General features: G+C 34.2%; 1 protein-coding gene across 1 annotated transcript in view; it reads right to left on the minus strand.

Moving 5' to 3' along the window:
• ATM (ATM serine/threonine kinase) overlaps positions 1–12159 on the minus strand; it is a 120831-nt gene that overhangs the window by 22058 nt on the left and 86614 nt on the right. Inside the window, exons 47-56 of the mRNA XM_045556659.1 lie at positions 11641–11808; positions 10463–10576; positions 9799–10004; positions 8904–9111; positions 7863–7976; positions 7370–7528; positions 6703–6841; positions 5578–5660; positions 4147–4287; positions 3300–3416 (exon numbers count right to left, since the gene is read on the minus strand). Coding sequence (XP_045412615.1) covers positions 3300–3416; positions 4147–4287; positions 5578–5660; positions 6703–6841; positions 7370–7528; positions 7863–7976; positions 8904–9111; positions 9799–10004; positions 10463–10576; positions 11641–11808 — 1449 coding nt within the window. The remainder of the gene's footprint in view (positions 1–3299; positions 3417–4146; positions 4288–5577; positions 5661–6702; positions 6842–7369; positions 7529–7862; positions 7977–8903; positions 9112–9798; positions 10005–10462; positions 10577–11640; positions 11809–12159) is intronic.

The raw sequence follows: 12159 nt of genomic DNA on the forward strand, positions 1-12159 counted from the left end.
ATGTGCAGTTACAGTAGGGTTTGTGCTCCTATGAGAATCTGATGCCCTGCCACTGATCTGACAGGAGGCAGAGCTTATGCGGTGATGGGAAAAATGGGGAGTGGCTGTAAATACAGATGAAGCTTCTTCGCTAGCTCACCTGCTGCTCACCTCCTGCTGTACAGCCCAGTTCCTAACAGGCCACAGACTGGTACCAGTCCATGGCCCAGGGCTTGGGGACCACGGCTTTATAGCAATGAACTTTGGAGGTTCAACTGTATTTCTGCTTGGGAACCCTTGGAAATCTCAGATACTTTCTGAGAAAACCAGGAGGTGCTCCTGTAGCTGGTACTTTTGTGGCCCATTATAATAACTCAATTCTTGAACCATTATCTTTCCAATCTAAAAGCCTGGCATTTATAGCATGAAAATTTCCTTTCATCCAGCCTGGGAGATAGAGCAAGATCCCATTTCTAACAAAAAATAAATAAAAATTTCCTTTCATTCATTCACATTACAGAATATCTACTCTCTAAAATCTTCTAGCCTAGGCAACATAGCAAGACCTTGCCTCTAAAAAAAAAAAAAAAAAAAAAATAGCTAGATGTGCTGTCATGCACCTGTAGTCCCAGCTACTCAGGAAGAAGCTCAGGCGGGAGATGCCCAGGAGTTTGAGGCTGCAGTGAGCCATCACTGTACCACTGTACCCCAGCCTAGGTGACAGAGTAAGACCCTTCCTCTAAAAGAAAATTAAAAAATGAAAACTTCTTAGCAATCTTTAAATTATCTGTCCTAAGAGATAGCTAATAGCTCATCAACTCTGTCCTATGATTAAGTCAGATCAATAGATAGTAAAGTAACTAGACTGATGGGTCTCAAAAGTGTAGTCCCTGGACCAGAGCAACATCAACATCACTGGTATCTTGCTTGAAATGCACATTCTCAGGTTCTACCCTAGACCTACTAAATTAGAAATTCTGAGAATGGGCTCAGCAATCTGTGTTTTACAAAACCTCCAGGTGATTATGATGTCTGCTAAAGTTTGAGCACCACTGATCTCATACACATCAAAGAAGTCCCTCTACAGAATATCTTTTACAGAGATTTAAGTTTAACTTTTGCTTTCTGCATTCATTGAAGACTATTTTTTTAACTGCTAATGGAAAGTATCTGTTATATTAGTTTATATCCCATAAAGTTCCACATCACAAACTTCTTACAAACTTTAAGGCTAAGAAAAAAGTGTGTTTTTCCTAATGAATAATACACTCCCTTCCAAACAATGAGTTTTATATTTCTGTTTCTGAAAGCAGTTATGGATCTCAAAACCAAGTTCTGCATTTAATTACAACAGCCTGCTCAATAAGAATTTTGGAAGAAAGATCTACATTCTTCCTCCCCACTTCCCTAATTATTTGGGGATTTTAATTTAGCAATTATTTTGATAAAAATGTTCACTGTGGAAAACTAGAAACATATAAAAAAGCAGGTGTCACTCATAATGCCATCATACCCAGAGATAACAGCATTTTTTGGCTTAGTAAGGAACTTTTAAAAAGCTACACTATATATATGGAATTCTTACAAATGTGAAGATAAATATCTGTTTTAAGGCTACTTACTCTATTTTAATGATCTATCAATTCTTATTCCATGAACCATACCATTTTCATTACTAAAGTTTTATCATTTATTTTAGTATGATTGGATGAAGTCTACTTTTACCGATTACTTTTCTGAAAAACATGTTAGTCATTCTCACCAATATATTAATATTTTTCAAGATAAACTTTCAAATCATTTTTCCAAGTTACAAAAAAATTTGAATGGAATTTAACTAAGTCTGCACATTAATTTGAAATGAGCTGACATTTTTAAATGTCTTCTCACAGTACCCTTCTCTTAACTTAGCTTTTCTTTACACTTTGTTATATTTTTGTAGTTTTTTTTTTCTTACAGTCCTACATGTTTCTTGTTAACACTATTCCTAGGCAGTTTGTTCATATTAAATATTTTGTTATTATAGAAGGGACTTTTTTCCATTATTTTTTTTTTTTTGAGACAGAGTCTCACTCTGTTGCCCGGGCTAGAGTGCCATGGCATCAGCCTAGCTCACAGCAACCTCAAACTCCTGGGCTTAAGCGATCCTCCTGCCTCAGCCTCCCAAGTAGCTGGGACTACAGGCATGCGCCACCATGCCCAGCTAATTTTTCTATATATATTTTTAGCTGTCCATATAATTTCTTTCTATTTTTAGTAGAGACGGGGTCTTGCTTTTGCTCAGGCTGGTCTCGAACTCCTGAGCTCAAACAATCCGCCCGCCTCAGCCTCCCAGAGTGCTAGGATTATAGGCGTGAGCCACCGCGCCCAGCCTCCATTATATTTTAAATGAGCTCAATGGTTAAGATAACTCCAAATTATATAACAGAGTTAACTTGCTAGAGAAAATAAACACTTATTGGCATGTACCATTTTGAGAGTGTAAGAAATGTATATGGGGCTATCCTAAGAGTTTCTGAAAGACTGCTTCTCTGTTAGACAATGAATTATTCAAACATATTGATTTGTTTATATCCTCATAGAAACAGGAAAAATGAATAAACAAAGAAGCCCTGTTACAACAGTGACAGGAGGGAAAAAATGAGGTACAGGAATGAAAACAGTAAGAACAATAGAAAATAGGCCCTTCAAAATGAGGATTTATTGTTATTTCTTAAAACATAGATAGGCTAAATGAACAATCAATATAATAGCCAAAGATGATTAGTGAATAGAATAATGTGACTGAGGATTATCTTCTCAAACAAACTGCTGGAGGAAATGTTAAGTGGGTAAACCCCCATTAAGGGTAATTTGGCAGTATCTACCAAATTATAGGTGCATGTATCCTCTAAACCATCAATTCAACTTTCTGGAAATCTATCTCACAGATTCACCTGCATGTGTATGAAATTTATATGTTCAAGGTTATTCATTACTGCGCAGCAAAAGACTGAAAACAATCCCAATGCCCACTGATAATAACTTGTATAATAAAGTATATACATATACACAATGCAGCTGTTAAAAAATGAGAAAGATCTCTATAATATATTGATGAGTAGAAAAAAGATAGGAAAAAACTACTTCAGTTGATTATAAGAAACTACTTCAGTTGATTATTATCTAACTGCAATTGACATTAATGAATATACTTTTTTTAAGAAAATAAATGTTTATTATTTGGTCCTTTACAGAAAACATTATTTGCCAACCCCTGGTCCAAATAATAGCATCTTTTATATGTTCTTGGTGAAACAGCAGAAGTATAAACTAGATACCTTATATGTGCAGATAGTCAATTTCCTCTTCCTAGTTTCAGTGTTTCTCTGCAGTAATGTATTACACATCTGGAAAACCTGCTGCATGACAGCATCTTGTCTTAGGTCATCTCGGCCCTTCATAATAATTAAACATGAATAACTAAGTACAATTCAGTTTATTATAAAAATACGCAGTCATCTGAGGATAGCAAAGGGTACTCAAATCATTCTGAGCATCTGTGTTCTTAACAGTTTCTTAAGACCTACTGCCATTTTTTCATTTAGAATAAGCAATAGCACTGAATAGGGAGACTGATTTAGAAAAAGGAAGTTTTTGAGCCACTTTTGTAATTAGATAATTGGAATGGCCCCACCTGATGGCACACTGCAAATACCTGAGTAAAGATACATCCTATCTCTCCACCATTTTCCAGCAGGGCCCAAAGGGCTCCTGTCTTATAATCAGTAAGGCAGAAACCTCTTTTGGTACATTAAATAGCACTTGGCACAGTGCCAGGTATAGTATACTGAGGTAAAGGACTTCAACTTGTACTACTCAAATAAGTAACAATCACCAAAATAGTTTTTCACAAGCGGCAAGTTCACTGTTAACCTCATCATGTCTATATATGTTAACAGTATTTTTTTTATTTGAATCAATTGCACAATAATGATGGCCTAGCAGAGACACAAAAAATGGAGTACAGCATTCTGATTCTACAAATTAACACATTTCTATTCTATAAGTCTTCCTGATTTGTAATTATTCAGAATAAAGATAAAGACCCAAATAAAGCAGGAAGAAAATAACAACAAAAGGTTTTAGTAGCCCTCTAAAAACTAAGCCAGAAAAAGGAAGTCTCACCTTAACAAGCTGTCTCCTTTCCTTGCCATCAGAGCCTACACAATCTATTATTTTTGGTAAATTTAAACCTCCTGCTAAACGAAATTCTGCTTTAAATGATTGTATAGTCACCAGATTTCCATATTCTCCTGTGGGATCCACCTAATAAAAAGTATAAGTATGATAACAGGTCAGATACACTATTTGCATTTAAAGAAAAATAAATTATAAATGGTAATTTTAATATTAAACAGAGAAATGAATGACAATGTGTTGTTGGTTAAGAACTGGAGCTATAATTTTACTTATGTTTAATGAAAGATTCACTTAGTCATCTGAGAAATAACAAAACTCCTCACAAAAATCTAGTAAGGTAAATTTTGGAATAGGGTGGAAAGGAGTTTCTAGTTTATAATTGCTAAATCTGGCATTTTCAGGAAACATTCGGCTAAATAATGTAGCTGATATAGCTGGAAAGGTATCAGTTAATCCACATGATGCAGCTATATTTCAAATCAAGTAACTACAGATACTAAGCCCTAAACTGCAAACTCAAAAGAGAGACTTACAATGTACTTAAGATGATCATTGTAACGTTTATTATTACATATATGCCTGCCTACATGGTACTTCCAGTAATAAAAAATTATTAGAACAGACCTAAATGTATTATGCAAATACAGTCAACTTAATACTACAATACATACTCTATTACCTAATATTGTAGTACATCATAGCCAATATATTCTACTGCACATAAAATTTTAAAAAAACAATACATAATAATTGGGAAATTTCTTGTCAAGTCAAAAATTAATCTTGGCATAAGCACATGGAAACTTTCCTTCTTCTAGCCGATGAAGGTAACAGTCTAGAGACCTTCATAAGAAAGATGGGAGGTGTAAAACTGAAGACAAAGAAAAAGATCACGCCTGTAATCCTAGCCCTCTGGGAGGCCAAGGCAGGTGGATCGCTCGAGGTCAGGAGTTCAAGACCAGCCTGAGCGAGACCCCGTCTCTACTAAAAATAGAAATAAATTATCTGGACAACTAAAAATATATGTAGAAAAAAATTAGCCGGGCATGGTGGCGCATGCCTGTAGTCTCAGCTACTCAGGAGGCTGAGGCAGGAGGATCGCTTAAGCCCAGGAGTTTGAGGTTGCTGTGAGCTAGGCTGACGCCACGGCACTCACTCTAGCCCGGGCAACAAAGTGAGACTTTGTCTCAAAAAAAAAAAAAAAAAGAAAAGAAAAAAGAAAAAGAAAGCAGGAGAAACTTTTGAGTATTTTAGGGCTTGAACAAAGGAGAATCTAATACTGAAAAATTATAGGTTGAAACACATAAAATTGCCAATATTTAACCAATTTGACCTACATAAAAAGGCTATTTCAAATGTTCAATCTAATAAAGAAGAATTTAATTTAAAAAATCAAACGAGTTAACAATAAATTACCTTAATTTCCATAGTAGGTACAACAACATCTTCTAAATTCTTAAGTTTAGTAATTGGTTGATCTGTTGGAATACTTATGCCTTCTGCATTTAAAAATGGACAGTTTTTAGTGACAACTGCAAACTAAGGAACAGCACAAAAGGTCAAGCAGGAATATTCAGCAGATGCCACAGGCCCCAACTTGCAGCTAATCTGTGTTTCAGGTCCTGATTTAGAAATGAAGACCCTGGGCTCTGGCCATTATGCAGCTCAGGATCAGAACTTAATAATGGTTAGTGTGGCTTACAAATGAATTTGCAGGTTACCTGGCACTGGTAATTAGACCAGACTCCACCTGACAGACCAGACCGAGCACGTTAAAATAATTGCATAACAGTTTGCATAGCATATACATAACATACTCCTGTCACATTACTATTAAACATGGCTAAAAGACATGACAATATTCTCTGTTTGCTTAGAGAAACAATACATGAAGTCTCATTCTTATTTTAAAGTAGTAAGAATTTAAACTTGAAGATATGATTCTGAATAGAAAAAATACAATTATCAAAGTATGGGGAGATACTCAGAAGCAAGTGCACACTTAGAGACTAGACACAAATCAAATATTAGACCAGCTTATAATCATCTGAACTGAAGCAGCAAGAAAAGTGATTAAATAAAGGCATTTTAGCACCTATGGAAGAAATAGTAAGGTGTTCTTAAGTTCCAGGGTACAATGAGTAACCACTATCATTTGAAAAAAAAAAAATGTGACCCCAGAAACTCTTAGTTTTTCAGTTACTTTAATAGACTTGTTGCAATTCTCTGCAACAAGTGTGTGCTCCAGAAAATTACCAGAAGAAATCAAACCATTAATTTAGTGTAGTCATCTATTATCAGTTCCACCAGAAGATATTAAGTGAAAAAGAGACTAGGGGATGTTGAAGCTATTAGATAAAAATTAAATTTTTGGATCATATGTGAATTGTAACCACCAGGACCTTTGTATTTGTAATTACAGCATTGTTTGTGATTTTAAACAGATTTACTTATTAGGCTTTATAATTACTATATCCCCCCTACAGAGAATAACATAGCAAGAAAGCACCATTCATTCTTTCAGACACATACGACACATACTTCTCTGAGTCTTCCACTGAGTGGCATCTAAGTTTGCTAATATAATATAAGCATCACAAAGTGCCTCAATACTTCTGACCATCTGAGGTCTCTTACTTCTGATAGTACGTATTATTTTGTTTGCAGCCTCCATTCGATCCTATTAATAAAAAACAAATGAAAACATTACATAAGGAACTGCCCAACACTTAAACTTCTCAGAGTTACAAAAACAAAGAGAAAAATAGAATTTATCTATAATCTAGACAATGAGATCACTATAATTCCTCAGATACAAACAAAACAGTCATCTTATGAATGAAATACATCCAAAAGTATAATACTCTCAACAGTCAATGATTTAGATGCCTTTCAAAAATCAATTTTTGGGTGAAGGATGATGGTTACATTAAAAGCCCAGACTTCACCACTATGCAATATATCTGTATAACAAAATTGCCTTTTTACTCTTTAAATTTATTTTTTTTTAATCTATTTTTTTCCTTTTGCCTATTGCTGTGAGGGAAAAAAGTAAAATACTACTGGCATCTCCTATGCTTTGGGAAATGTTCAAAAATTGTGAGCCAATTTTAGGTGGCATCATAATAACAAAGGATTTTAAAAAGAAATATTCTGGGAAAGAATGAACATCACATTTCAAAAAGATATGTATGTTTAATCCAAATACCTCATCAAGCTGAGAGCTTTGTTTAGGTGCATTTTTAGTTATTCTACTCCTTCTTGCTGCCTCTGGTTTGGTCAAAAATTCATCTTTGTTTGCATTTGCTAAGGCCAATATAATAAACAAAGTATGATGGGTGTGATCTATTGAAATTCTAGAGATGAGCTGTAAGAAAATTAAGAACTATTAGATTTATTCAAATAAACAAAAAAATAGAAAACCCATATTTTTCATTTTGCTTAGCATTAAAATGTATGTTACTGTCTAGATACTGCAATGAGTAATGTGTATGTCTGTGTGTGTGAGAAACAGATAGAGAGGCACATGAGAAATAAGAGAGAAATTGAGTAACTTATGTGGAGTGAGAAGAGACAAAATGCAAAATTTTGTATTTTCATTTTCCAGAGAGAAATGGCAGTATTTATTGTATATAGTATATAGTAATATAGTAATATAAAAGAAAAGCTATTATTGTATTTTGATTTTCAGGTTTACTTACATTATTGAGGACTTCATGAAATCCTAGGCCTCCCATCATTTTGGTCCCCATTCTAGCAGCCAATTGGTACATAAGAGGCAAAAATTTATATGATGGAATCTTCATTCCCTCTCTCTACCATTAAGAAAAAAACACCAAAATTAAGAAACAATATATTTCAAATAATCTCACATCTAAGCAAATATTCTATGATAATGCTCTTACTAACATAACCTAGTGGTTGCTAATAAAACTCCACTAACTATATTCTTTTCTTTGTCGCTTATCTTATCTGAAAATCTTTCCAATGAGCATTCTAGATTGACATGTTGGTAGGTCAATATTTGGTCCTAAATTAAATTGTATTCACAACTAGAATACTTGCCACTGCTTATATTCCAGTGAATCCAGGGAGGACAAATGTGGATGTGAGTACTACTGTGATCTTGACTCCTGAGAAGTCAATGTATAATAAAATGGAATAATTATTTTTCCCTATAGGCCGAAAGTAATAGAATTTTGTATGCACTACAGCAGAGATTGACTGTATCTATTATGAGTCTTATTCTTTTCATCCAGAACCATTTTACCTACAACCTTCAAATAGACTTACAATATATTAATATGTCTTGTCAACCTAACTTTAATATTAGTTGTCATCACTAAAATCTAACATTTTTAAATAAAAACTTATGAAATACTGCTGTTCTAATATTTTCTTAAAAATATCTTTTTTCTATTTACAAAGGTAATTCATTATAAAACTCCCCATAAAAGCATAAAGCAGGGGAGAAAAACCCACCTGTGATCACATGATCTTTAATTGCTTTTTACATCCCCCAATCTAGTTCCCCATTCTGGGCACTCTCCTGTGGTAACTGCAAAGATGCAGGACTAAATTATTTCACCTCCACACAAACCTGCATGATCTAGAGCTTATCAAGTGTGTAGAGCACTGAACCAAGTGCTAGGGATACAAAGGGGTATACAAAAGCCCTGGCATCAAGGGGCTTATGTCTAAGTTCAAGCACAGGCTAGAATATTGGGTTGAATAAGACTTGCCTTCATCATGCCATTGACTTCAGAAACTCCAGAATTTTCAAGCCAGAGGGAACAAAGTCGAAATACCCACATATCATGTTCTTCTCCACTTAATAAGCAGTTGATGTAATTTTCAACTGCTTTACATAAGAAGCGTTTACGATCCTCTTTCAATGCACGGAGTGCACATTCATCCAGCTCCAGCTCTCGCTGAACCTTTACTGTGTATCTTGCATCAAAGGAAAATGCAAAAGCCATAAAATTTTACAAAACTACAAAATCATACATTATATACAACATAAGTGGAAAATCAGGTGTCCATCACACGAGAAAAAGCAAAATCTTAAGGGTTATATTATTAAACATAAAGGGAACAAACTTACTTTTGTCTTAATGGTGCAATTCACATAATTAAACCTTCCTAGACAACCAAGGACAAAGTGGACTCTACCCCAAGCTATTCAGTTAACTTAATTCTTTACTTATACTAGAATACACAGATTCACATCAGGCTTAAATAAAAAGATTTAATTATCTAATTGGTAACTCTTCTGCATTTTATTTCAGCACCTATCTATCTCTTTCCACTGTGATACTAACATACCAAAAACAAAAAAACAAAACAAACAAAAAAAACCCAAAAACAAATAGCTAACATCTACATACTCTACAATGAGCTTAGAACCAGAGCATGAATTCTACACAAAGGAACACAAGTCAATGTCTTACATACTAATTTAAGTTGTGATTAACCACAGTAGGGCCAAGACAATCCATATGTATACTTAAGCGAAGCTCTGTTGCTCAAAACTATGCCAGATAAAAAGATCAAGTTACACTTTCTACACAAACACATTCACTCAGCTGACTTTATGACTGGTGAACACAAAATTGTCACAAGTAGACACCTAGTTACCTGTTGGTCTGAATTTTATGTTCCCTAAGGAGGCCCACTTCCTCTTTGGCCCTTTTCAGGAGAGCTTGCTTGTTTTCAAATTCTGATGATTTCATGTAGTTTTCAATTCTCTGGTACTGAGTATCTGAGAACCGGGCTAATGAGAGACATGCCTTCATTTTTCCATTTCTTAGCTCATCATTGCTTTCTCCAGCAACTTCCACTGCCTTCAAGAAAACACAAACATTTAAATTATATTTACAAGTACTAAATACATCTAAAGAATTATTCATATTAAGGTAATACTTGTAACTAAAGTTTAATTTATATACACATAAAAGTGAAATTATATGAAATATTATCTTGACTTTTCAAAATAACTTTGGCAGTGTAGAAATAACCCAAGATCTAATATTTGTAAAGAACTGCACAAAAACAAAGAGCTCTATCAAGTTTAAAAATAATCACACATGCTTTTCATGTGACACTTATTTAGTGAGGTAATTATTTCCAAATTTAATTAAACTAAAGGAATAACCTAAAGATTATACAGAGCTACAACAGTGATAATATATGGAAAATAATACCATACTTTTATGTGCTTTTGAAATACATCTGGTCTCAATTAAAAGATCAAGTGTATTCATGCTAAATAACCATCTTAAGCGTTGCTCCTAAATCTTACCTTTTCTAGATAGGTCTGCATAATGACTGCAGGACTTTCTACGCAAGTTTCTGCTAACCAGTTGCCACAAATTCTCAGACATTCTGTGTATATAGGTTTTACGGCAGGATCATCCTGAAGAAGAAAAGCAAAATCTTAAAATGTTAATTCATTATTATGACTATACAAAACCGTCCTCCGTGTAAGGGAAAAAAGTGGTTAAAAATATTTTTCCTGATCTCCTTTCACCATACAACTATTTTAATAATTCCAAGTATGTAAGTTTATGAAATGCTAATTTTACATTACCACCATTATTGGAGCAATTCACATTTACTGAGTACTTATATATGCCAGGCACTTTCTAATGGCTTTATTAACTTATTTAGTAGCCACAAGAATCTTATGAAATGAGTACTAACATTACCCACAATTTGAAGATTAGAAAACTGAGGTACAAAGAGGGTGGGTACGACTCCAGAGAGGGCCGATACTGTTAAGCAATATTTAAACATATTATACTGGCAACAACTACTTTGGTATAATGATGATTTCTCTAATAACAGAGGATGCCATACAAGCATGCAAGATCCAAAGGTAGAGTAAGTTGATATTCACCAAGCAGGCAGGTGTTTGACGGACACCATAGGAGACAAACCTTTGAACACTTCATGATTCCTACAAATGCCTCTACTTTATCCGTTGTCTACTGGGGATACAGCTGAAGTAGCAACACAAGTTTGCTACTAATAGGTAATGCAAGATAGAATATTAGATGTGATATTTTCAGAGCATTTGGATGGACAAACTAATTGTCCCAACTTGCTTTTTTTTTTCTACTTTTGTTCTGTCATTCATTTTCTCTTCCATTTTTTCACTTGCCATTTCAAATTTATAGTGGCTATTTCATGTTTATGTCCCATATGCCTTTCTTGAATTCTATAGAAAGTTAAAAGGCTTAATATTGGGATATATTAAATGAATCTACTACAAGATGGACTGATTTAATTGTTGTAAACAGGAAAAACAGTTTCAAAACTTCTTTTACAAATTAATTTTAAAAGACTTCTTTTTACAACATCTTGCTCATGGATTAGTAATTTCAAAGCTTTAAAATAATTATTAAAAATATTTTAAAGCAGAGTTATTTTTTTTTAATTACAGTAAAACACTATTTCAGCCAGTTAAGAAAAATAAACCTTTGTATAGCTGACATCCAACTTCTTGATCATTTGTTTGAGTATACTCAGGGCAAGACTCTGCTCCTCTTTTGCCCAGAATACTTGTGCTTCCTCCAGTTGCCACTCAGAGACTCCATGACTAGCTGAATTATACTGTTTAATTTGAAATACTGCCCTTTCAGGGAGCTGAAATGAAAATGACATATTGGAATAAATACTTTTATGATTACTACTACTACCATTAATAATAATAATGAAAGCAGCAACTACCATTCACTGAAGACTTAACTATTTGTCAGGGACTGTCTTAAGTACCTTTCTGCTCATCTTCCATCCCACCACCTCACATCTATCTGTGTCTCTCTGTCTCTCCTTCTCTCTCTCTCTCTCTCTCTCTCTCTCTCTCTCCACACACACACACACACACACACACACACACACACACGTGGTAAGTCTGTATATATGCAGACAGTGTATATAATCATTCTACTGTTATCAATATAGTAAGCTTGGTATCTTCTCATTTTATAACCAGGA

This window comes from Lemur catta, chromosome 7 (genome assembly GCF_020740605.2).
Source record: "Lemur catta isolate mLemCat1 chromosome 7, mLemCat1.pri, whole genome shotgun sequence".
Taxonomy (NCBI): Eukaryota; Metazoa; Chordata; class Mammalia; order Primates; family Lemuridae; genus Lemur; species Lemur catta.